General features: G+C 48.4%; 1 protein-coding gene across 1 annotated transcript in view; it reads left to right on the forward strand.

The window, feature by feature from the left end:
• The window catches only part of sema3ab (sema domain, immunoglobulin domain (Ig), short basic domain, secreted, (semaphorin) 3Ab), a 124,716-nt gene that overhangs the window by 48,868 nt on the left and 48,058 nt on the right, over positions 1–27,790 (forward strand). Inside the window, exons 3-4 of the mRNA XM_055653508.1 lie at positions 7,859–8,019; positions 18,700–18,762. Of these exons, the coding sequence (XP_055509483.1) occupies positions 7,859–8,019; positions 18,700–18,762 (224 nt within the window). The remainder of the gene's footprint in view (positions 1–7,858; positions 8,020–18,699; positions 18,763–27,790) is intronic.

Consider the following 27,790-nt stretch of genomic DNA (forward strand, 5'->3'; position numbering starts at 1 on the left):
CACAATTATAAATGACCCTTGACGTGGTTAAGAAAGGAGGTGAAAGGTTGCTGGTTTCTCTGCAGCCGCGAGCATTGTTGTAACACTGTAAGCAAAGGCCACGCTTCGATAAGTCTGTGTGAGTGGATGGTTTATAGCGTCTTCCTTCAAGGTCTGTTTTAGGTTACGAGAGCAGAAACAAATTTGGAAAAATATAATTGCATCTGCAGCAAACAACTTCAATATGTTGTGTGTCTTGCCTCTGGTGATCGAATCTGAAATCTCTGCTCCGAACTTGGAGTCTAGTTTAGAGATACAGCGCAGAAACAGGACCTTTGGCCCACCGAGTCCGTGCCGACCAGCGATCCCCGCACGCTAACACTGTCCTACACACACACGCGCGCGCGCGGGAATACTCACACCAAAGTCGATTAATCTACAAACCTGTACGTCTTTGGAGTGTGGGAGGAAACCGGAGCACCTGGAGAAAACCCACGCAGGTCACGGGGAGAATGTACAGGCTCTGTGAGGCAGCAGCTCTACCCGCTGCGCCACCGTGCTGCCCTCTTGAAGCAGCATTAATGTCCACAGCCCAGCGCAACTGGGCAAGCGAAACAGAGGCACAAGGAACTGCAGGTGCTGGTTCACAAAGAAAATACACAGAGTGCTGGAGTAACTCAGCGGGTCAGGCAGCATCTGTGGAGAACATGGATAGGTGACGTTTTAAGTCGGGACTTTTCTTTGGGGCGGAGATCTTCGAATGATACAGTGTGGAAACAGGCCGTTCGGCCCTTCTTGCCCACACCGACCAACATGTCGCATCTACACTAGTCCCACCTGCCCGCATCTGCCCATATCCCTCTAAACCTGTCCTCTCCATGTACCTGTTCCTTAACCATTGCGATAGTTTGTCTCAACTACCTCCTCCGGCAGCTCGTTCCATACACCCACCACGCTCTGTGTGAAAAAGTTACCCCTCAGGTTCCTATTAAATCTTTCCCCCTTCACCTTAAACCCACGACCACAGGTTCTCAAATGGAGGGGAGGGAGGGGGGGGGGGGGGGGGGGGGGGGGAGGGGTGTAGAGAAAGCTTGGAGGAAGGCAGGCAAGATAAAAGCAAGCAAGTGATGGGTGGATACAGGGGAGGAGGTTGATTGGACAAAGGCCGGAGACAAACAGTATGAGATGGGTTCATCAAGGTGTGCGGCCTCTACAGACATCTGCAGACCCACAAGTGGACGACCCTATGGGGAGGAGAGGACAGTCATACTCGGTTTGAGTGACCTCCGATGATGATGATGATCATAGGATCAGAATTTGGCCATTCTGCCCATCAAGGTCACTCCCTCTTCCCTCCTCTCCCATCGGGCAAGAGGTACAGAAGTGTGAAAACCAACGCACACACACCTCCAGATTCAGGGACAGTTTCTTCCCGGCTGTTATCAGGCAACTGAACCATCCTACCCCAACCAGAGAGCGGTCCTGAACTACTATCTACCTCATTGAAGACTCTCGGACTATCTTTGATCGGACTTTACTGGCTTTACCTTGCACTAAACGTTATTCCCTTTATCCTGTATCTGTACACTGTGGACGGCTCGATTGTAATCATGTATTGTCTTTCCGCTGACTGGTTAGCACGCAACAAAAGCTTTTCACTGTACCTCGGTACACAGGACAATAAACTAACCTGAACTGAAGCACCATTGACCTGTGATAATAGTGGTAGTTAAGTTAACTAAACCTTTCCAGCCAGAGATGACAGGACAGAATGGGAACGCTGATATGAGTTGCATCCCAGGGACTCGTTTAAATCCACATTCTCTAGACTGCAGGGAGATTTCATGGATGTTTACTAACACTCACCATGGCTGAGTGTCTCTTTAAGGCTTGTGACCTTAATGCCATGTAGGGGCGATGGATTTTAACGGATTAGGCAGATTATACTGACATTGGATTCTTGGCACTACAGCAAAGTCTGCAGACACAGCAGGGATATCAGGTTGTCCATCCTGTCTCTGCCTGAAGCTGCTGGTGTTAACGGCAAGAACACCTGTCACAGCCTCTCGCAGTTTAACAGAGGCACACAGTGTGGAAACAGGCCCTTCAGCCCAACTTGCCCACACCAACCAACATGCCCCATCTACACTAGTCCCACCTACTAGCATTTGCCCATATCCCTCTAAACCTGTCCTATCCATGTACCTGTCAAATTGTTTCTTAAACGTTGGGATAATCCCAGCCTCAACTACCTCCTCTGGCAGCTTGTTCCATACACCCACCACCCTTTCATGTAATAAGCAACAGGTGCAGGAGTAGAGGCTATTCAGCCCTTCGAGCCAGCACCGCCATTCAATGTGATCATGGCTGATCATCCCCAATCAGTACCCCATTCCTGCCTGCTCCCCATATCCCTTGACTCCGCTATCTTTAAGAACTCTAACTCTCACTTGAAAGCCTCCAGAGAATTGGCCTCTGTGGCAATGAATTCCACAGATTCACCACCCTCTGATTAAAGAAGTTCCTCCTCATCTCCTTTATAAAAGAGCGTCCTTTAATTCTGAGGCTGTGCCCTCTAGTCCTAGACTCTCCCACTAGTGGAAACATCCTCTCCACATCCACTCTATCCAGGCCTTTCACTATTCTGTACGTTTCAATGAGGTCCCCGCTCATCCTTCTAAACTCCAGCGAGTACAGGCCCAGTGCCGACAAACGCTCATCATATGTTAACCCACTCATTCCTGGGATCATTCTTGTAAACCTCCACTGGACCCTCTCCAGAGCCGGCACATCCCTCCTCAGATACGGGGCCCAAAATTGCTCACAATTCACCAAATGCTGCCTGACCAATGCCTTAACATAACCTCCCTGTTTTTGTGAAGAATCTTATTTCACAAGATCCTCGTGAACTAAATGCTTGTATTGAGTTTGGTTTCTTTACAACCGATTCGATTACAGATTAACTTTTTGGGAATCCTGCGCCAGCTCCCATGATCCTTTTGCTCCTCTTTGTGCAAAAAAGTTACCCCTCTGATTCCTATTAAATCTTTTCCCCTGCTGCTGTCCGTCGGGCAAACACAGCTGCCTATAGATTGGCACGCTGGTGCAGCGGGTAGAGCTGCTGCCTCACAGCGCCAGAGACCCGGGTTCCATCCTGACTACGGGCGCTGTGTGTACGTTCTTCCCGTGACCTGCATGGGTTTGCTCCCGGTGCTCCAGTTTCCTCCCACACTCCAAAGACGTGCAGGTTTGTTGGTTAATTGGCATAGATAAAATTGTAAATTGTCCCCTGTGTGTGTAGGATAGTGTTAGTGTGCGGGGATCGCTGGTCGGTGCGGTGACCTGGAAGCCCTGTTGCCACGCTGTATCTCTAAACTAAACTAATAACCCTGGCCTGTTCTTGTGTTATCATTCCACACAACGTCAACCCTCTCTCTTATCTTGTTATTTCTCATTCATCTTCTCAAGTGGAACGTTATTCGGGCAACACTGTGAAAGACAAGCCTATACCCTCTCCCGGCACCAGGGGCTGCCAATGTAACTAAATGTACCAATGATTGAGTCCAAGAGGCTTCTAGATAAGCCCATGGGTATGCAGGGAATGCAGGGACATTGGTCACATGCAGGCAGGCGAGATCCCAGGAATGAGTGGGTTAACATATGATGAGCGTTTGTCGGCACTGGGCCTGTACTCGCTGGAGTTTAGAAGGATGAGGGGACCCCTCATTGAACCATACAGAACTTTGAAAGCCCTGGATTGAGTGGATGTGGAGAGGATGTTTCCACTAGTGGGAGAGTCTAGGACCAGAGGGCACAGCCTCAGAATTAAAGGATGTTCTTTTAGGAAGGAGATGAGGAGGAATTTCTTTAGCCAGAGGGTGGTGAATCTGTGGAATTCATTGCCACAGACGGCTGTGGAGGTCACAAGTCAGTGGATATTTTTAAGACAGAGATAGATAGATTGTTGATTAGTGCGGGTGTCAGGGGTTATGGTGAGAAGGCAGGAGAATGGGGTTAGGAGGGAGAGATAGATCAGCCATGGACAGATCTTTGATCGGACTTTACTGACTTTACCTTGCGCTAAACGTTATTCCCTTTATCCTGTACCTGTACACTGTGGACGGCTCGATTGTAATCATGTATTGTCTTTCCGCTGACTGGTTAGCACGCAACAAAAGCTTTTCACTGTACCTCGGTACACGGGCCAATAAACTAAACTGAACTGAATTAAAAATATCCACTGACTTGTGGCCTCCTCAGCCGTCTGTGGAAATGAATCCCACAGATTCACCACCCTCTGACTGAAGAAATTCCTCCTCATCTCCTTCCTAAAGATACGTCCTTTTATTCTGAGGCTGTGCCCTCTGGTCCTAGACTCTCCCACTAGTGGAAACATCCTCTCCACATCCAGTCTGTCCACAATGTCTGAAGAAGGTCCATCTGTCTCCTCAGATCCTGGTGAACTTCTACCGCTGCACCATCGAGAGCATCCTTACCAACTGCATCACAGTATGGTACGGCAACTGCTCTGTCTCCGACCGGAAGGCATTGCAGAGGGTGGTGAAAATTGCCCAACGCATCACCGGTTCCTCGCTCCCCTCCATTGAGTCTGTCCAAAGCAAGCGCTGTCTGCGGAGGGCGCTCAGCATCACCAAGGACTGCTCTCACCCCAACCATGGACTGTTTACCCTCTTACCATTCGGGAGGCGCTACAGGTCTCTCCGTTGCCGAACCAGCAGGTCCAGTAACAGCTTTTTTCCGGCGGCTGTCACTCTACTCAACAACGTACCTCGGTGACTGCCAATCACCACCCCCCCACAGGACCCCACCATCCCTCTAAAGCAGCCAGCGGTCTGGAGGCCTGAGGAGCAGTTCAGTTTTATATTGAAGCGCAGGATTTAAAGATTTATGTTGAAAATACCGCGAAGAAACTAAATACTGCCTTCCTGATTTGTGACTGTTATGGGTTATGGAGTGAACCAGTTAAAGCCGCCATAGCAATAATCCCAATGGGCGTAAATCTGTTTTATAAAGAAATATTGGCACCTTGGGCCCTTGTGGATTTAGACTGAAGTTCCCTCTTCATGAGAGTGTGGAATTGTTTAGGTGCCGAGCCAAGAATCTTCTGACCATTTCTGCAACGTTTCACCGCTGATGCGCTGCCCAAAGAACAATCCACATTTTTCACATAATATATGTAAATCAGAGCCGAACTGAGCCAGACATCCTTGGGACAATTTTAATCGAACGCTCCTGCTGAGGCTCCTGCGGGAATGTTGAAGAATCCAGTTTCTCTTCCCATCCAATATCACTTGTTCCCAGTGGATGTGTCTCGTGGAAATTGGCCAGCTCTACGATTAATGGATTTGGTTAATGAAGTGGCTTTTTGCATGAATTAGACATGATTAGACGTGCCTCCTCAGGTCCACGTGGTGATTGAAAGTGAGAATTAGTCACGGGCGCTGAATCAGACGCCACTGTTGTTAATTAATCCTCTCCAATCCTCGCTCTGGGGATGTTGTGGTCATTTACGGTGAGGCGTTGGTCAGTACATCTTTGGTGACAGTCTTTGCATCACTGATATCTCCCTTAGTTTCATTAGCAACATTGAGTCTGGTTGGTCAACACCTGAGCTGCCTGACAGGTGACAGGTGACTTGGTGACAGGTGATTGCACAAGAATGTGACTTTCATTAAATTAGCTTGTTTTAAATTGGTCTCATCCAAGGATTGGGCACCAGAGCCAAACACTTCTGTTTCCCATCTAGGGTGGCCATCGGTCAACTTTCCAATTCCTTTTCTACGTGGGAGAGTGCATAGCGAGAGAACGTGCAAACTCCGTACAGACAGCACCCGTAGTCAGGATTGAACCTGGGTCTCTGGTGGTGCAAGTGCTGGGAGGCAGCAACTCTATCGCTGCGCCACTGTGCTGCCACATCTGCCTGGTCCTCCACAAACACTAACTCCGTAAGGTAACTAGTGGTGGGATCGCTAATTACCTCAGCGTTCACTATCCCGACTACGGGTGCTGTCTGTACGGAGTTTGCACGTTCTCCCCGTGACCTGCGTGGGTTTTCTCCGGGTTCTCCGGTTTCCTCCCACACTCCAAAGACGTGCAGGTTTGTAGGTTAATTGGCTTGGTGTATGTGTAAATTGTTCCTAGTGTGTGTAGGGGAGTGTCAGTGTGCGGGGATCGCTGGTCGGCACGGACTCGGTGGGCCGAAGGGCCTGTTTCAAAGCTGTTTCTCTAAAATTAAAACTAAATACAAGAATGATCCCAGGAATGATTGAGTTAATATATGATGAGCGCTGGGCCTGCATTCAATTCAGTTGAGTTAATAGTCACATGTACCAAGATACAGTGAAAAGCTTTTGTGATGTGTTGACCAGTCAGCAGAAAGACAAGACACGATTACAAGCTAGCCGTTTATTCATTGCAGTCACTCTTCTTTCACTCCCCTCCCCCCCATTCCCTCACTGTTCTAGCCCCCCCCCCCCCCCACCCCCCCCCCCCACCCCCACCAACCCCCAACCCCCGCTGGAGTAACTCTCCCGGGACAGGCACCATCTCCCCAGAGAGACCAACACAAAATGGGTGACGTTCGGGTCGCAGACTCTGGAGAGAAGAAATGGGTCACGTTTCGGGTCGAGACCCTTCTTCAGACCGATCGTATTTACCACAGTGGATGGGACGGGCATTGACTGCTGCTCAGGGCCGTGTGGAGCAGAGTGTTATTACTGCAAGGAGTGTAGATGTTAAACAGCACGACTCTGCGCCTGGAGCAGGATCTGGGGTATTATGTAAATTAGAGCCACGTCTAACACTTCTGTGATGGGTTACACATGATGGCCTACAACTACAGTCCTGACAACAATCACCACTAATTTGCAAGCCTTTGTTTGTCCATTACAGCACTGCTTGACTTGCTGAATCTGTTCTATTGTAAATAACTCTACCATTCCTCGCCTCATTGATTTACATTAGAAAGTCAGTGCCCACTTTAGGATATTTACAGGATCACACGATGCTGACCACCTTTGTCAATACTGCCAGATATTGATCAGTTACAGAGAGGGACGGAGAAATGCACATGGAGTTTAATCACTAACACTATCCTACACACACTCACACTAGGGGAAAATTACAATTTACATTCAATTCAATTCAATTCAATTCAATTCAATTCAATTTATTTGTCATTTGTCAAATAGACCCAAGACACAACATAATTTACATAAACATCCATCACATTGCTGTGATGGAAGGCCAAAAAAACTTATCTGTCCACTGCACTAATTAGGGCCAATTAACCTACAAACCTGCACGTCTTTGGAGTTTGGGAGGAAACCCAAAGGTACCATATGCCAGGAGCTGTTTACTTTGTGTCGTTTATTGTGTAGTTTAGTTCAGTCTAGTTTATTGTCCTGTGTACCGAGGTACAGTGAAAAGCTTTTGTTGCGTGCTAACCAGTCAGCGGAAAGACAATACATGATTACAATCGAGCCGTCCACAGTGTACAGATACAGGATAAAGGGAATAACGTTTAGTGCAGGGTAAAGCCAGTAAAGTCCGATCAAGGATAGTCCGAGGGTCACCAATGAGGTAGATGGGAGGTCAAGGTTCATTTGCCAAATTACAGTTGGGAAGAGACTGGAAGGAGCTGTCATTTATGTTAATTAGTGATAGGAGATGAATGAGGCCATTCGGCCCATCAAGCAACTCTACCATTCAATCATGGCTGATCTATTTGTACCTCTCACCCCCATTCTCTTGCCTTCTCCCCCTAACCCCTGACACCCGCACTAATCAACAATCTCTGCAGGTGCTGGGAGACGGCAATTATTTTTACTTAGAAGTTTTGTTTTTCTCTTCCACACAGAAATGATGGAGTTGAACAACATTGTGACTTTCCCGGGCATCGCGAACAGCTCCAGCTACCAAACGCTGCTCCTGGACGAGGAGCGCAGCAGGTTGTTCGTTGGTGCCAAGGACCTGATCCTCTCCCTCAGCCTCATCGATGTTACCCAGGATGTCTTGACGGTAGGTCCCCACACACTCCGTACCCACCTACACAGTGTGTGTTAGTGTAAGCCCCCACACACTCCCCACACAGTGTGTGTTAGTGTGAAACCCCCACACACTCCCTACACAGTGTGTGAGACCCCCACACACTCCGTACCCACCTACACAGTGTGTGTTAGTGTAAGCCCCCACACACTCCCTACACAGTGTGTGTTAGTGTAAGGCCCCACACATTCCCTACACAGTGTGTGTTAGTGTAAGCCCCCACACACTCCGTACACAGTGTGTGTTAGTGTAAGGCCCCACACACTCCCTACACAGTGTGTGTTGTGTAAGTCCCCCACACACTCCCTACACAGTGTGTGTTAGTGTAAGTCCCCCACACACTCCGTACCCACCTACATAGTGTGTGTTAGTGTAAGCCCCCACACACTCCCTACATAGTGTGTGTTAGTGTAAGTCCCCCACACACTCCCTACATAGTGTGTGTTAGTGTAAGCCCCCACACACTCCCTACACAGTGTGTGTTAGTGTAAGCCCCCACACACTCCCTACACAGTGTGTGTTAGTGTAAGACCCCCACACACTCCCTACACAGTGTGTGTTAGTGTGAGACCCCCACACACTCCGCTTGGCCAGTTTACAGATTGCCCAGCTACAGATTAAGCAGCGGCAGTACGTATTAGAAACATAGAAACATCGACAATAGGTGCAGGAGTAGAGGCCAATCGGCCCTTCGAGCCAGCACTGCTATTCATGGCTGATCATCCAACTCAGTATCCTGTACCTGCCTTCTCCCCATATCCCTTGATTCCGTTAGCCCTAAGAGCTAAATCTAACTCCCTCTTGAAAACATCCAGTGAATTGGCCTCCACTGCCTTCTGTGGCAGAGAATTCCACAGATTCACAACTCTCTGGGTGAAAACGTTTTTCCTCATCTCAGTCCTAAATGGCTGACCCCTTATTCTTAAACTGTGCCCCTGGTTCTGGACTCCCCCAACACGGGGAACATCCGCATTGTGAGATTACATATTGGACAGCGATATATTTGGACAGTATGTGTTGGTGCAATTAACCTACAAACCTGCACGTCTTTGGGGTGTGAGAGGAAACCGGAGCCACTGGAGAAAACCCACGCAGGTCACGGGGAGAACGTGCAAACTCCGTACAGACAGCACCCGTAGTCAGGATGGCACCCGGGTCTCAGGTGCTGTGAGGCAGCAGCTCTACCCGCTGCACCACCGTGGCCTTGATGCACCAGTGGGGGGGTTTACAAGGACCCTCTGGGACCGATAGCAAGCTCAGTTTCCCCCTCAACTCCCTATGTCTCTCTCCCCCCTCGACAGTGACTGCTGGAGCCAATCCCCTGAACCAGGCACCAGCTGAGACCTGCACACAGCAGGGAGCCCCTGCCTGCCTGACACATGGGCAATAATTCTGCCATGCTCTGTTCCTTTAGCAGGAAGCTAATTGTGTGTGTAATTGAGGGTTGCAGAGAGGGAGGGGGGGGGGGGGGGGGGGGGGGGGGGGGGGGGGGGGCTGGTGGGCTCTGGAACAAAATCGGTCTGCACATTTACACGGGCTTTAGCAGCTGATGTGGAAGACAAGGGGATGCTGGAGATGACTGCTGGAATTCAGTGGCTGCAGGGTGGCTGGGGTCAGGATACTGATCTATTGCAGTCTCTCCCCCTCCTCTCCCCACCCCCCCTCTCTATCAGAGTCTGAAAAGGTCCCGACTGAAACGTCACCAATTCCATTATTTTCTTTCACGATGTGCGTAGAATTTCCAGCTGTTACTCCAGCACTTTATGCCTTTTTTAAAACTAATCACAATAGGATAGAATCAGGCCATTCGGCCCATCAAATCTACTGTGCCATTCAATCATGGCTGATCTATCTCTCCCTCCTAACCCCATTCTCCTGCCTTCTCCCCATAACCCCTGATACCCGCACTAATCAAGAATCTATCTATCTCTGCCTTAAAAATATCCACTGACTTGTGGCCTCCACAGCCGTCTGTGGCAATGAATTCCACAGATTCACCACCCTCTGACTAAAGAAATTCCTCCTCATCTCCTTCCTAAAGGAACATCCTTTAATTCTGAGGCTGTGCCCTCTGGTCCTAGACTCTCCCACTAGTGGAAACATCCTCTCCACATCCACTCTATCCAGACCTTTAATTGTATCTCAGTTCACCCCAGTCTGACCTGCAACAATCCCAATCAAATATTTTCCAGTTTAACACCAAGAGCCACGATTAACTCGGAGCTGAATAATAAAACAAATGTCATTAGCAAAGCCACAGAGAGGTTTAGAGCGTTAGGTTGCAACAAAGGAGTTCTTGTATGTTATTGGCCAGCGGACTGCTGATGTTCACTGGTGTTCAGCGTTAGATCCAGACAGTGTAATCACCAGTCATGGCGTCAGGGTTGTTGGTTAGTGCTGATGCAGTGTCGCACACCAACAGACAACGTCGCAGTAACACACTCAGTCTGATGAAGGGTCTTGACCTGAAATGTCACCTATTCCTTTTCTCCAGAGAGGGTGGCACGGTGGCGCAGCGGGTAGAGCTGCTGCCTCACCGCGCCAGAGACCCGGGTTCCATCCTGACTACGGGTGCTGTCTGTACGGAGTTTGCACGTTCTCCCCGTGACCTGCGTGGGTTTTCTCCGGGTGCTCCGGTTTCCTCCCACACTCCAAAGACGTGCAGGTTTGTAGGTTAATTGGCTTTGTGTAAATGTAAATTGTCCCTAGTGTGTGTGTAGGATAGTGTTAGTGTGCGGGGATCGCTGGTCGGCACGGACTCGGTGGGCCGAAGGGCCTGTTTCCGCTGAATCTTTAAACTAAAGATGCTGCTTGTCCCGCTGAGTTACTCCAGCACTTTGTGTCTGTCTTCAATGTAAACCAGCATCTGCAGTTCCAGCCACCAATCATCATGCACACTAAGGCTATCCTAAACATGAGGATCAATATATAATTTTACTGAAGCCAATTAACCTGTAAACCTGTACGTCTTGGTAGTGTGGGAGGAAACTGGAGAAACACGACGCCAAGTTAAACTAATCCCGTCTGCCTGCACGTGATCCATATCCCTCCATTCCCTGCATATCGACGTCCCTTCAGCCCACTGAGTCTGTGCAGCTCAGAGCTCACCCTGTACACTAACACTATCCTACACACACTAGGGACAATTTACCATTTTACCGAAGCCAATTCGCTTAAAACCCGCCCGTCTCTAGAGTGTGGGAGGAAACCAGAGCACCCGGAGAAAACCCACACAGGTCACGGGGAGAACGTGCAAACTCCGTACAGACAGCACCCGTAGTCAGGATGGAACCCGGGTCTCTGGCGTTGTGAGGCAGCAGCTCTACCCGCTGCACCACTGTGCCGGCCAGGTGCGGGTTGTGAGGGGCGTGTGTGAACTTGGAAAATGGATCCAATAATTACACAACATGTCGAGCAAACGGTGACCTTCACCTTCTCAACAGCCACTCGTTCATCTTTGATCGTGTAGCTGTTTTAAAGGTTGCAACTGTACTCCATGTCGATGCGTGCATTCTCCACCGCTGCACCACTGTGACGGCCAGAATCGGCTTTTAAACATGAGCTGACAATAAACGGTGAACTTTAAGTGAATGATTCTGATGTTATCTCATTGTGTCTAAAACTAAATCATAGTCATAAATCTCACCTTAAACCCAGATTAGTGGGCAAAATGAGGGCACATGGTATTGGGGGTAGAGTGCTGACATGGATAGAGAAGTGGTTGGCAGAGAGGAAACAAAGGGTAGGGATTAATGGGTCCCTTTCAGAATGGCAGACAGTGACTAGTGGGGTACCGCAAGGCTCGGTGCTGGGACCGTAGCTATTTACAATATACATCAATGATTTGGATGAAGGGATTCAAAGTAACATTAGCAAATTTGCAGATGACACAAAGCTGGGTGGCAGTGTGAACTGTGAGGAGGATGCTATGAGAATGCAGGGTGACTTGGACAGGTTGGGGGAGTGGGCAGATGCATGGCAGATGCAGTTTAATGCGGATAAATGTGAGGTTATCCACTTTGGTAGCAAAAACAGGGAGGCAGATTACTATCTAAATGGCGTCAAGTTGGGAAAAGGGGAAGTACAACAGGATGTGGGGGTCCTTGTACATCAGTCTATGAAAGTAAGCATGCAGGTACAGCAGGCAGTGAAGAAAGCGAATGGCATGTTGGCCTTTATAACAAGAGGAATCAAATATAGGAGCAAAGAGGTCCTTCTGCAGTTGTACAGAGCCCTAGTGAGACCACACCTGGAGTATTGTGTGTAGTTTTGGTCCCCTAATTTGGAGGATTTGGTCCCCTAATTTGGCCTTCTGGAGTTTAGAAGGATGAGCGGGAATCTCATTGGAACATGTAAGATTGTTAAGCGTTTGGACAAGCTAGAGGCAGGAAACATGTTCCCGATGTTGGGGGAGTCCAGAACCATGGGGCCACAGTTTAAGAATAAGGAGTAAGCCATTTAGAACGGAGACGAGGAAACACTTTTTTTCACAGAGAATGGTGAGTCTGTGGAATTCTCTGCCTCAGAGGGCGGTGGAGGCCGGTTCTCTGGATATTTTCAAGAGAGAGCTAGATAGGGCTGTTAAAAATAGCGGAGTCAGGGGATATGGGGAGAAGGCAGGAACGGGGTACTGATTGGGGATGATCAGCCATGATCACATTGAATGGCGGTGCTGGCTCGAAGGGACGAATGGCCTCTACTCCTGTACCTATTGTCTATTGTCTAAAGGTTTTGTTTAAACAAATCTTATTTTTGTTTAACTTTCAGCAATATATATTAACCATTCCTTCGCATATTGCAAAGTTAGGCACAAAAAGCTGGAATAACTCAGCGGGTCAGGCCGCATCTGTGGAGAACATGGATAGGTGATGTTTCACAGAGTGCTGGGAGTAACTCAGCGGGTGCAGCAGCAACTATGGAGCTAAGGAAATAGGCAACGTTTCGGGACGAAACCCTTCCGGGTTTCGGCCCAAAACGTTGCCTATTTCCAGAAGGGTTTCAGCCCAAAACGTTGCCTATTTCCTTCGCTCCATAGATGCTGCTGCACCATAACTCAGCGGGTCAGGCAGCATCTGTGGAGATCTCGACACATTCTCCTTGGATTTCTGGTTGGCTTTGACTTTGTCCATCAGCCACTTGCAGCGACTCCTCCCCATACAGGCGGTGGAACACAAACAGCAGAGAACAGCCACACATTCTCCACACACCAACTATTATCCAGCTGCCTGCTTGCACTAACGCTGTTATTATCTCAGCCTAGTCCCCCTATTGTCCCGGCCTAACCAACCATTCCTAGGCTGCTGCCGACAAGTTAACAAAGCACAAACATGACCTTGTGATTGGTTTAGTTTTACCTGTTACACTTGCTGGTGGAAGGTCTCTTCTCATCTCACCTGTAGAGAGTAATGTGCTGGAGTAACTCAGTGGGTCAGGCAGCATCTGTGGAGAACATGGATAGGTGACGTTTCGGGTCGAGATGCTTCTTCAGACTGAGCGGGGAGAGGGAAACGAGAGATATAGACAGTGATGTAGAGAGATATAGAACAAATGACCAGACTATTGCTTCTCTCCAGAGATGCTGTCTGACCCACTGAGTTACTCCAGCATTTTGTGTGTATCTTTGGTGTAAACCAGCATCTGCAGTTCGTTCCCACCCACTTCCTTCTGCATCATCTGCAACAGATCCTAAAACTGATGAGGAAGATTCCGTATATTCACTATGAACGTACACTGAACACAGTCCAGCACAGGAACAGGCCATTCGGCCCACAATGTCCGTGCTGGACACGACGCCAAGTTAAACTAATCCCCTCTGCCTACACGCGATCCATATCCCTCCACTCCCTGCATATCCACGTCCCTGTCTAAAAGCCTCTGAAACACCACGATCGTATCTGCCTCCACCCCCACCCCTGGCAGCGCGTTGAAAATCACAGACGTTAGAAAAACAGTGTAGAAACAGGCCCTTCAGCCCACTGAGTCTGTGCAGCCCAGAGATCTCCCTGTACACTAACACTATCCTACACACACTAGGGACAATTTACCATTTTACCGAAGCCAATTCACTTAAAACCCGCCCGTCTCTGGAGTGGGGGAGGAAACCGGAGCACCCGGAGAAAACCCACGTGGTCACGGGGAGAACGTGCAAACTCCGTACAGACAGCACCCGTAGTCAGGATGGAACCCGGGTCTCTGGCGCTGTGAGGCAGCAGCTCTACCCGCTGCACCACCGTGCCGGCCAGGTGCGGGTTGTGAGGGGCGTGTGTGAACTTGGAAAATGGATCCAATAATTACACAACATGTCGAGCAAACGGTGACCTTCACATTCTCAACAGCCACTCGTTCATCTTTGATTGTGTAGCTGTTTTAAAGGTTGCAACTGTACTCCATGTCGATGGGTACATTCTCATAAGGTCATAAGTGATAGGAGTGGAATTAGGCCATTCGGCCCATCAAGTGTACTACACCATTCATTCATGGCTGATCTATCTCTCCCTCATAGCTCCATTCTGCCATCGGACCAACCTGCTGTCCACACTAGTATCGGCTCATCTTTCTTAGTAGCCTCACCTGTGGCACCTTGCCAAAGGCTTTCTGGAAGTCTAAGTAAACAACATCTACTGACTGTCTGTCCTGCTATTTACTTCTTCAAAGAATTCCAGCAAAAATGTGAAGCCAGCCCTCCCCTTCACAAAGCCATGCTGACTTTTGTAACCTTATCCTTTATAATGGCCTCTAAAATCTTACCAGCCACCACAGTCAGAGAAACCGCCCAATAGTTCCCACTGTTCTGCTTTGCTCCCTTCTTGTGCAGTGGGATAATATTGGCAATTTGCCATAAATAAAGGCTACATTCTTGAAGGAAGGTGTAGCTTTCAGCTAATCTAATCCCAGCATGGTATGAATCATTTTAAAACATCACGTTCGCTGATTGGAACTCATCTGCCACTCCACCACCACCCCTGGCAGCACGTTCCAGGCACCCACCACCCTCTGTGTAAAATACATAATTTTAAACTTACTCCCTCTGATTTTAAATCTATGACATTTGATATTTCTATTCTGGGAAAAAGGTTCTGAGTGTCTACCCTATCTATGGACCTCCTATCTGACTCCAATGCACCAGGGAAAACAATAATGCCAGTCTGTCCAGCCTCCCCCTGTAGCTAATCCCCTCTAATCCCGGCATCGTTCCGGTCAACCTCCTCTGCACCGTCTCCAAAGCCCCCACATCCCCCCTGTAATGGGGGCGACCAGAACTGCACGAAACGCTCCAATTGTGGCTCGACCAACGTCCTATAAACCTGCATCGTGACTTCCTGACTCTTGGACTCAACGCCCCGACCCGACCGATGAAGGCAAGATAACTGAAGAAAAGTCTCAAACACGAAACGTCACCTATCAGGAGTTCTCCACAGCCCTTCTGCCTGACCCGCTGATATTACTCCAGCACTCTGTGAAACGTCCCTATCCATGCCTTCTCCACAGATGCCCTCTGACCCCCCCTGAGTTACTCCAGGGCACTCTGTGAAACGTAAACCTATCCATGTTCTGGCCACAGATGCTACCCCTGACCCACTGAGTTCCAGAGATTCACCACTCTCTGTGTGAAAAACGTTCACCTATCCATGTTCTTAACAGGATTCCCCCTGTCCTTAAGCTGAGTTACTCCAGCAACATCTGTGAAACGTCACCTATCTTAAGATTTTTGTAAGTTCTCCACAGATCTCTGCCTGACTCCGCTGAGTTACTCCAGCACTCTGTGTCTGTCTGCAAGATACTGCTCTGCTTTCCACCTCTGTCAACTTGTGTTGGAAATGACTGCGGAGTTTCTTAATCCTTAAATTGGAATTCCAAATCCTACAGTGTCGTAATTGCCTCATTTACTGTATCTCAAATGGAATTTGTTTACACTCATTCATCGAGTTGCCCTGTAGATAATCTGCAAGACTCGTTGACAGAGGCTTCAGATAGATAACTGCAATGTTTATTTTGATGTGGTCCAGTGGCCAGGAATGTATAATACCCACCGCCAATGGGTGAGTGATTGAGATCCACTAACAGCCCGCGGATAGGGTTCAGAACAGCTGCCTTCCTCTCCACCAACACGCGTGTGTGTGTGTGTGTGTGTGTGTGTATGTGTCTGTGTGTGAGTTATTGTGTGTTTGTGTTAGTGTGTGTGTGTAAGTGAGTTAGTGTGTGTGTGAGTTATTGTGTGTGTGAGTTAGTGTGTGTATGTGTCTGTGTGTGAGTTAGTGTGTGTATGTGTTAGTGTGTGTATGTGTTAGTGTGTGTGAGTGTGAGTTATTGTGTGTACGTGTTAGTGTGTGTAAGTGTGAGTTAGTGTGTGTATGTGTTAGTGTGTGTAAGTGTGAGAGTGTGTATGTGTTAGTGTGTATAAGTGTGAGTGTGTGCGATTTATTGTGTGTGTGTGCTTGTGCGTGTGTGTGTGTGTGTTAGTGTGTGTGTGTGTGTTGTGTGTGTCAGTGTGTGTGTGTGTGTGTGTGTGAGAGTGTGTGTGTGTGTGTTAGTGCGTGTGTGTGTGCGTGACTGTGTGTGTGTGTGTGTGCGTGTGTTAGTGCGTGTGACTGTGTGTGACTGTGTGTGACTGTGTGTGTGACTGTGTGTGTGTGTGTGTGTGTGTGTGTGACTGTGCGTGTGTGTGTGTGTGTGTGTGTGACTGTGTGTGTGTGTGTGTGTGTGTGTGTGTGTGTGCGTGTGTGTGACTGTGTGTGTGTGTTTGTGTGTGTGCGTGACTGTGCGTGACTGTGTGTGTGTGCGTGTGTGTGTGTGTGTTAGTGCGTGTGTGCGTGTGTGTGACTGTGTGAGTGTTTGTGTGCGCGCGTGTTGTTCGACACCCATTCAGAGAGCTGGTGAGATTTTGGGGTAATATTTACTCCTCTCGGGAGAGACGTTTCTTAGTTGAACACAAGTGTTGAAAATGCCCATTATGTCAGTCAGCCTCTGTGGCGTTTCAGATGTTTAAACGCTGAAACCGATGTCCTTTCACTAGAAGCAGAGCGTGCTCTGACCAGACAGGTGATCAAATGATGAACCAAATAGAAAGATAAACCCTGCTGGCTGCAGCATTACAGCTCTCTATCTGATGCGTTCTGAATGTCAATGAGCCTTGCAGAGTCTTGCTATTGCGGGAATGCAGCGTAGGTTCACCAGGTTAATACCCGGGATGGCAGGACTGATATACAATAAAATAATGGGTCGACTGGGCTTGTATTCACTGGAATTTAGGATGAGAGGGAATCTTATGGAAACATATAAAATTATTAAGGGATTGGACAGGCTAGATGTAGGGAAAATATTGCCGATGTTGGGGGAGTCCAGAACCAGGGATCACAGTTTAAGAATAAGGGGTCGGCCATTTGGGACTGAGATGAGGAAAATCGTTTTACACCCAGAGAGTTGTGAATCTGTGGAATTTTCTATCCCAGAAAGCAGTTGAGGCCGATTCACTGGATGTTTTCAAGAGAGAGTTAGATTTAGCTCTTGGGGAATCAAGAGACATGGGGAGAAAGCAGGAACGGGGTACTGATTTTAGACGTACAGCCATGATCATATTGAATGGCGGTGCTGGCTGGAAGAGCAGACTGGCCAACTCCTGCACCTGTTGTCGATGTTTCTATTATCTACACGGCAACTCAGTGAATGAGCATGAACAAATTCCATTTGAGATAAATGAGGCAATTATGACAGCGCAGGATTTGGATTTCCAATTTAAGGATTAACAAACCGCACTGTGTAATTTGCAACATTAGACAGCGTGGCAGAGAAGGCGTACTGTATGCTTGCCTTCAATTACCAGTGCATTTAGGTTAGTTTAGTGTCATTTAGTTTAGCTTAGAGATACAGCGCGAACACGGGCCCTTCAGCCCACAGAGTCATTCAGAGTTCATAAGTGTTAGCAGCAGAATTAGGACCATTCGGCCCATCAAGTCTACTCCAGCGTTCAATCATGGCTGATCTATCTCTCCCTCCTAACCCCATTCTCCTGCCTTCTCCCCATAACCCCTGACACCCGCACTAATCAAGAATCTATCTATCTCTGCCTTAAAAATATCCACTGACTTGTGGCCTCCACAGCCGTCTGTGGCAGTGAATTCCACAGATTCACCACCCTCTGGCTAAAGAAATTCCTCCTCATCTCCTTCCTAAAGGAACGTCCTTTAATTCTGAGGCTGTACCCTCTGGTCCTAGACTCTCCCACTAGTGGAAACATCCTCTCCACATCCACTCTATCCAGGCCTTTGGTGATTGACGGTAAATAATTAAAGCATGGCTGGTTCATGAGTAATTTCAGCAGTTGGCGTGAAAGATGCAAATAGCGATTTCCACATTAAAAATGCAAACTTTTTATTTGTTTGTCAAGTTTTCCAAAGTGATAACAGTCAAACTAATGATTTGGAGTCAAGTTTGACAGCAATTAAAGTTATTTTAAGAAGCGTTTATCATCAACGTCATGGGGTAGACTGACTCCCCCCCCCCCCCAATCTTTCCACTCGTCACTTTAAATTCATGCATCTTGTGTTTTATGACCATTGGCTGATCATCCCCTCCTGGGATGGATGAAGTTCTATTGTATCGTATCGTCCCGTATGGAAGAGAGTTAATGGCCCCGTGTGCTCTTTGATCTTGCAGATTGTGTGGCCTCCCAATCCGGCACGAAGAGACGAGTGCAAGTGGGCCGGGAAAGATGTCACGGTAAGGATTGCGTTCTCCTGCGTCACATGGTCCCTGTCTGTGTCTAGTGAGGTGCTAGAGCAGTGGGGGACAGCAGGAAATCTCAGTCGCCAGGATCGCATGACCATGGGCCCTGTCTTTCTCCCCACATATGCTGCCTGACCCGCTGAGCTATTCCACTAGATCCTGTTTTCACTCAGATTTCCATCATCTGCCGTATTTTGTGTTGCATCGTTTTCTGTAGTTGCTGTTTACATGTGGATGAAGGATACACCTGGAGCTGACGGCTCAGGTGTGCTCAGGTGTGCACAGGTGTGGAGTCACCTTGTAGCAACTGCTCTACACTACATAAGACACAAAGTGACGGAGTAACTCCGTTGGTCAGGCAGCATCTGTGGAGAATCTTTTCTAAATGGCGAGAGAATTCAGAAATCGGAGGAAGGCGAATGCATTGCTAGCATTTATTTCACGAGGGCTTGTATAAAAAAACAGGGATGTAATGCTGAGACTCTATAAGGTGCTGGTCAGGCCGATTAGAGTATTGTGAACAATTTTGGCCCCGTATTTGAGGAAGGATGTGCTAGCTCTGGAAGTTTATTAGAATGATCCAGGAATGAGTGGGTTAACATATGATGAGCGTTTGTAGGCACTGGGCCTGTACTCGCTGGAGTTTAGAAGGATGAGGGGGGGACATTGAAACTTACCAAACGTAACTAACATTATTGTCACAAGCCAATGGTTTAATGGTAATTCAGTTCAGGTCAGTTTATTGTCACGTGTACTGAGGTACAGTGAAAAGCTTTTGTTGCGTGCTAACCAGTCAGCGGAAAGACAATACATGATTACAATCGAGCCGTCCACAGTGTACAGATACAGGATAAAGGGAATAACGTTTAGTGCAAGGTAAAGCCAGCAAAGTCTGATCAAGGATATTCCGAGTGTCACCAATGAGGTAGATAGTAGTTCAGGACCGCTCTCTAGTTGTGGTAGGATGGTTCAGTTGCCTGATAACAGCCGGGAAGAAACTGTGTGTGGTGTGCGTTGGTTTTCACACTTCTGTACCTCTTGCCCGATGGGAGAGGGGAGAAGAGGGAGTGACCGGGGGTGAGACTGGTCCTTGATTATGCTGCTGGCCTTGCCGAGGCAGCGTGAGGTGTAGATAGGTGTCACCTATCCATGTTCTCCACAGATGCTGCCTGACCCGCTGAGTTATGGTGCAGCAGCATCTATGGAGCGAAGGAAATAGGCAACGTTTCGGGCCGAAATCCTTCTGGAAATAGGCAACGTTTCGGGCCGAAACCCGGAAGGGTTTCGGCCTGAAACGTTGCCTATTTCCTTAGCTCCACAGATGCTGCCTGACCCGCTGAGTTACTCCAGCACTCTGTGAAACGTCACCTATCCATGTTCTCCACAGATGCTGCCTGACCCACTGAGTTACTCCAGCACTCTGTGAAACGTCACCTATCCATGTTCTCCACAGATGCTGCCTGACCCACTGAGTTACTCCAGCACTCTGTGAAACGTCACCTATCCATGTTCTCCACAGATGCTGCCTGACCCGCTGAGTTACTCCAGCACTCTGTGAAACGTCACCTATCCATGTTCTCCACAGATGCTGCCTGACCCGCTGAGTTACTCCAGCACCCTGTGCCTAAGCCTTTAGTAATAGTTCCCATGTTTAACAGTTGTGGCAAACTTCAAATATTCAGATCCGATTTCTCTGAAATCCTAGTGGGAAACATACAAGCCTCTCTGCGCTGGTGACCTGCTCACACTGACTGCGGCTTCTCATTTTACACCTTGTTATCTCCCAAATTACAATGACATACTTCTTTTCCTCAGCATTAGTGTGTGAATATTAGCCGGTAAATATATCAGGTGCACGGATAACTGTTGCAAAGTCTAACATTGTTTGCCCGAGGGCCGCGAATCATTAAATGTTGATGAAATATAATAAATGATAATGTGAGCTCATTATTACATTTAAACTGGATGAAAGGAAGGAATTACATCTCGTTGTGTGTAACTCAGTTTCACCGCGGCCCACAGCTAACAAAGGCCCGTCTCCTTTATCATTGTTACTTTTTTTGCATATCTTTAATTCATTTACTCTATATCCCCTGAACTTGGAGGGTCTCGACCTGAAGCATCGCCCATTCCTTTGTGTCTATTCAAACCTTGTGACAAAATGATCCTGTTTGTGCCAATCTTCAGTTTAAACCAGCATCTACAGGCCCTTCAGCCCATCGAGTCCGTGACGACCAGCGATCCCCGCACACTAACACTATCCTACACACACTAGGGGCAATTTACAATTTTTACAGAAGCCAATTAACCTACAAACCTGTACGTCTTTGGAGTGTGGGAGGAAACCGGAGCGCCCAGAGAAAACCCACGCAGGTCACGGGGAGAACGTGCAAACTCCGTACAGACAGCACCCATAGTCGGGATCGAACCCGGGTCTCTGGCGCTGTGAGGCAGCAGCTCTACCCGCTGCACCATCGTATACCATGGGGTCCGAGCACCACAGGTTTGGTGAGATGCAAGGGCAGATCTTGCTTGCCCAGGTCCCTGAGGACTAGGGCCTGAACAGGGACAGCATGCAGCATGGATACAATGGGCCGAAGGGCCTGTTTCTGTGACAAACAATTGACAAATAAACCAGCTGAAATAAAGCACGAGAAACCTAAGGGCCTGTCCCACTTGCCGATTGTTTCAGCGACTGAAGTATCAGGTCACTGAAATAGTGGCGGTGCGATACGGCGTGACGTGGCGGTGTCACGGTGTGATACGGCGTGACTCGGCGGTGTGATAGGGCGTGACGTGGTGGTGTCGCGGTGTGATAGGGCGTGATGTGGCGGTGTGATAGGGCGTGACGTGGCGGTGTGATACGGCGTGACTCGGCGGTGTGATAGGGCGTGACGGGGTGGTGTCGCGGTTTGATACGGCGTGATGTGGCGGTGTGATATGGCGTGACGTGGCGGTGTGATACGGCGGTGTCGAGGTGTGATACGGCGTGACTCGGCGGTGTGATACGGCGTGACTCGGCGGTGTGATACGGCATGACTCGGCGGTGTCGCGGTTTGATGACGTATTGACGCGCGTTTATTTTGTCTCAGCTAGATTTTGAAATGTTCTAAATCTTTCGGCCACCCTGATACTTCAGTCAATGACACCGGCAGTCTCCGAAGAAACTGCCAAGTGGGACAGGCCCTTAAGGTTATTCCCACACACACCTTCTCTCCCAGGGTCAGTGAACACAGTCCTGGGTTTGTGTTTACTGTTCGTTGTCTGGAGGGAGGGGAGAACTAGGGCCACTGAGACCTTGTCCTCAACGATCAACACTCCTCATGCCCATTGCTCCTCGTGGACACTGCATTGAGTTTGGTGTTGGAATGCACAGTCAGAAGCACTGGCATCTAACCTTCAGGATATCGTCAAGTTCCTCGATTGACCACACATGTCTCCTGAGGAGATCCTGAGACCTACTGATCTCCTGAGGACCTCCTGACCTCCAGAGCCACCTGAGACGTCCTGATCTCTTCAGGAGATCCTTGGACCTACTGAGATCTCCTGATCTCCAGGAACTCCTGAAGGTCCTATTTCCATGTCCTACGACTCTGTGATTTGGACTCGTGTAAACTCTGGGCTTCCTGAGACTGTGACATTTTTACAACAGATCACCAGATTTCATCTGATTCCCAAAACCACCCATGTACAAGTCCCGCCTCACCAACAGCCTCCGTTCGACCCATTGAGTTACCGCTGAGTACCGACTCTATCCCAGTTCCATCCGTCTGCTATCCAATCATTGAGTGGGAGGCTGCTGTTTCTCCAGATGAACTGTGCTAATGTTCACCAATCAAATAGTGAACTCCCCCAGAACAGGGGTCGTGCATTGTGGAGTTTCGGTTGTGTCACAGAGGGAATATAGACCCCCACTAGCTTCATTTTGTTCAGTTTACTGTCACGTGTAGCGAGGTACAGTGAAAAGCTTTTGTTGCGTGCTAACCAGTCAGCGGAAAGACAACACATGATTACAATCGAGCCGTCCACAGTGTACAGATACAGGATAAAGGGAATAATGTTTAGTGCAAGGTAAAGCCAGTAAAGTCCGATCAAGGATAGTCCGAGGGTCACCAATGAGGTAGATAGTAGTTCAGGACCGCTTGTGTGGGAAGGAACTGCAGATGCTGGTGTAAATCCAAGGTAGACACAAAACGCTGGAGTAACTCAGCGGGACAGGCAGCATCTCTGGAGAGAAGGAATGGGCGATGTTTCGGGTCGAAACAATTTTTCTTGTCTTAGCTTCAGCTCAATTAAACTCATGAAATAACTCCGGCCGTCAGCCAAGAAAGGCTTTGTCATTGACAACAAGATGAACGTGAGTGAGTTTCAGACAACCAGGCCATTGTTCGGCAAGTTCACTGCCCTGGTAAGGAGATGAGGTCACATGATGCAGGACCAGCTGGATAAGGAACTTGTATAAACTCTTGGCTCCGATTGTGATGTCTGCAGGAATACGATGCCCACACACACAGCGGGTCTAGCTACAGAATCATTCCGCACACACTTCCAGCACCACTGTGGCTCCCAAAACATTCAATACCATCACTCTTTTATCACAGTGTCTCACAGTGTGGAAACAGGCCCTTCAGCCCAACTTGCCCACACCATGGGTGTCTGGAACGAGCTGCCAGAGGAGGTAGTTGAGGCTGGGACTATCAAAACATTTAAGAAACAGTTAGACAGGTTGATGGATAAGAGAGGTTTAGAGGGATATGGACCAAACACAGGCAGGTGGGGCTTGTGTAGATGGGACATGGTGGTCGGTGTGGGCAAGTGGGGCCGAAGGGCCTGTTTCCACACTGTATGATTCCATGATTCTATGCACAATTCCACTTCAATACTTTAGGCGAGTCTAGTTTACTGTCCCGTGTACTGAGGTACAGTGAAAAGCTTTTGTTGCATGCTATGCTAATCAGTCAGCGGAAAGACAATACATGATTACAATCGAGCCGTCCACAGTGTACAGATACAGGATAAAGGGAATAACGTTTAGTGCAAGGTAAAGCCAGTAAAGTCCGATCAAGGATAGTCCAAGGGTCACCAATGAGGTAGATAGTAGTTCAGGACCGCTCTCTGGTTGTGGTAGGATGGTTCAGTTGCCTGATAACAGCCGGGAAGAAACTGTCCCTGAATCTGGAGGTGTGTGCGTTGGTTTTCACACTTCTGTACCTCTTGCCCGATGGGAGAGGGGAGAAGAGGGAGTGACTGGGGGTGAGACTGGTCCTTGATGATGCTGCTGGCCTTGCGGAGGCAGCGTGAGGGTGTCGACGGGAGGGAGAGGGGAGAAGAGGGAGTGGCTGGGGTGATATTCTTTGAACTTGGTGGAATTTTGAATGAAACTCCAGCTCAAATCATGCCAGTCATCTCATGTGGCAAGGACTAATCTCCCCGATAACCCATGACTTGCGGATGCCACGGGAACAGCTGATGAAGACGTTTAATTGCAGCCTTCCTTCCTCAGGCATCAGTGCGTTACATAATTGCTTACGAACCTCTGTCTCTTCCCAGTCCAAAGCCGCACACATCTGTGGCCCAGACTAAGAAACATTTTATTAATTCCTATTCCAGAGATGAAATATGCAGCTGGAAATCTTTGGAGAAATTCAGAAGCAAAAGAAGGATATAATTGTTGGAAAAAACCCAACTTTTTTTCCCCCCTTTGTTTGATGTTGAATGGCTTTAAAATGTTGAACAAAGTCAATAAACTGCAAGTTGCTGCTGCCCAATGAGTGGTTGCAGGAGATAAAGCAGGGGTATTATCCAACAGTACCTCCTGATGCCTTGGGTCATCAGGCTTAAAGGATGTTATTTTAGAAAGATGAGGAGGAATTTCTTAAGTCAGATGGTGGTGAATCTGTGGACAATAGACAATAGGTGCAGGAGCAGGCCATTCGGCCCTTCGAGCCAGCACCGCCATTCATTGTGATCATGGCTGATCATCCCTAATCAGTACCCCGTTCCTGCCTTCTCCCCATATCCCCCGACTCCATTATCTTTAAGAGCCCTATCTAGCTCTCTTGAAAGTATCCAGAGAACCTGCCTCCACCGCCCTCTGAGGCAGAGAATTCCACAGACTCACAGCTCTCTGTGAGAAAAAGTGTTTCCTCATCTCTGTTCTAAATGGCTTACCCCTTTTTCTTAAACTGTGGCCCCTGGTTCTGGACTCCCCCAACATCGGGAACATGTTTCCTGCCTCTAGTGTCCAATCCCTTAATAATCTTATATGTTTCAATGAGATACCCTCTCATCCTTCTAAACTCGAGAGTGTACAAGCCCAGCTGCTCCATTCTATCAACATATGACAGTCCCACCATCCCGGGAATTAACCTGGTAAACCTACGCTGCACTCCCTCTATAGCAAGAATGCCCTTCCTCAAATTAGGGGGCCAAAAACTACACACAATGCTCCAAGTGTGGTCTCACTAGGGCCCTGTACAACTGCAGAGGGACCTCTTTTCATTGCCACAGATGGCTGTGGAGACCAAGTCAAAGGCCAAGCTCCGTCTCACAGGTTGCTCTGACGAAAGAAATTCTTCTTCATTTCCTTCCTAAAAGAACGTCCTTTAATGCTGAGGTTGTGGCCTCTAGTCCTAGACTCTCCCACTAGTGGAAACTTCCTCTCCACATCCACTGAAGGGCCTGTTTCCGTGCTGCATCTTTCAACCGATCTAATCCTGATACTTGGCCGGTGATGACAGTGTGAACAAGATGGAAAGAGAGGAAGAACTTGTTGGAAATTCCCAGCTGGTCAGGCAGCAACTGTGGAGAGGGAGACAGCTGATGCCTCAGACCAACAGAACACCCTTGAAGCTGGAGAAGCCTGAGGGACCAGAGGACCAAGGTCACATGGAGATGGAGGACATGATTGGAGGTGATTACAGTGCAGGGTGTCAGTGGACAGGGGAGTGGCCGGAGGGAGGTCCATGGCTGACCACTGGGAGTGGTCAAGAGGTGAGATCAAGTTGGACCACAGGGTCACCAGGATTACAATCGAGCCGTCCACAGTGTACAGATACAGGATAAAGGGAATAACGTTTAGTGCAAGGTAAAGCCTAGTAAAGTCCGATCAAAGATAGTCCGAGGGTCTCCAATGAGGTAGATAGTAGTTCAGGACCGCTCTCTGGTTGTGGTAGGATGGTTCAGTTGCCTGATAACAGCCGGGAAGAAACTGTCCCTGAATCTGGAGCTGTGTGTGCGTTGGTTTTCACACTTCTGTACCTCTTGCCCGATGGGAGAGGGGAGAAGAGGGAGTGACCGGGGGTGAGACTGGTCCTTGATGATGCTGCTGGCGTTGCCGAGGCAGCGTGAGGTGGAGATGGAGTCAATGGAAGGGAGGTTGGTTTGTGTGATGGTCTGGGCTGCGTCCACAATTCACTGCTATTTCTTGCGATCTTGGATGGAGTTGTTGTCAAGCCGTGCCGTGATGCATCGTGACTGAGTGGAGGACGAGCAGATGACCACACATCCACCCACGGCACAAACACCTGACCTGGACCCTTCGCATAGACCACATCATTATCCAATCTGCTCATAAAATTCTGATTGATCTTCTGGCTGTTATTACATAAACAAGCCAATTAATTTGTAGAGATTTTTCCTTTTTCCTTCGCTCCATAGATGCTGTTGCACCCGCTGTGTTTCTCCAGCTTTTTTGTGTACCTTCGATTTTCCAGCATCTGCAGTTCCTTCTTAAAGAATTTGTAGAGATGTCTTGTTCTAACAATTAGTTTCAGTGGAGTTTACTTCAACAAACTAATGTTTGGATTCTCTTTTCCAAATGCGGGTAGACGCACAGAGTCTCTTGCCCAGAGTAGGGGAATGAAGGACCAGAGGACACAGGTTTATGGTGAAGGGGAAAAGATTTAATAGGAATCTGAGGGGTAACTTTTCCACACAGAGGGTGGTGGGTGAATGGAACGAGCTGCCAGAGGAGGTAGTTGAGGCTGGGACTATCCCAACGTTTAAGAAACATTTAGACAGGTACATGGATAGAACAGGTTTGGAGGGATACGGGCCAAATGCAGGCAAGTGGGACTGGTGTAGATGGGACATGTTGGCCGGTGTGGGCAAGTTGGGCCGAAGGGCCTGTTTCCACACTGTATGATTCTATGATTCTGCACAATTCCACTTCAATACTTTGGTTCAGTTTAGCTTATTGTCCCGTGTACCGAGGTACAGTGAAAAGCTTTTGTTGCGTGCTAACCAGTCAGCGGAAAGACAATACATGATTACAATCGAGCCGTCCACAGTGTACAGATACAGGATAGCTGTGAAAACAAACGTGTGGAAGGTGAAGAATGATTTAATTCCAAAACAGAATGTAACTGGGTTTGCTGACAAAGGCCAATGAATGGTGAATCCAGCTCAATGCTGCTGATCCAGGTTGGTTTATTCAGTTCCACTTTGTTCCTGCCCACAACATGTTGACACAGATGTGTTCATGTTTTTGTAACGAGGCAGAAAATGCTTGTAGCACACGGTGTAATCTGTGTTGGAGATATTGAAGTTTGCTTGGGGATTAGCTTGTCCATTACCTCATAGGACAGTCGGTGTGAGCTGTCAATGCTGCTCATGATTAACACAAATCTCTTCCAAGTTATTGCATTCCAATTATCATTAAGAAAACGTTCTCGACGTTTTATGAAGTGTTGGAGGAAATGTTTGGTCTCTGCAGCAAATCAAAAGCCTCTCGCTCACACACAGGAGTTTGCTACTGCTTTATGTCACAGTGTTGGTGAACTAGACAGGGAAGGTTAACGAGGATGTTGCCAGGACTCGAGCTAAAGGAGAGGGCGAGCAGGCTGGGACTCAGGAGCGCAGGAGGATGAGGGGTGATCTTATAGGGGTGTACAAATTCATGAGAGGAATAGATCGGGTGGATGCACAGTCTCTTGCCCAGAGTCGGGGAATCGAGGACCAGAGGGCATGGGTTTAAGGTGAAGGGGGAAAGATGTAACAGGAATCTGAAGGGTATCTTTTT

The sequence above is a fragment of the Leucoraja erinacea genome, chromosome 22 (assembly GCF_028641065.1).
Source record: "Leucoraja erinacea ecotype New England chromosome 22, Leri_hhj_1, whole genome shotgun sequence".
Taxonomy (NCBI): Eukaryota; Metazoa; Chordata; class Chondrichthyes; order Rajiformes; family Rajidae; genus Leucoraja; species Leucoraja erinaceus.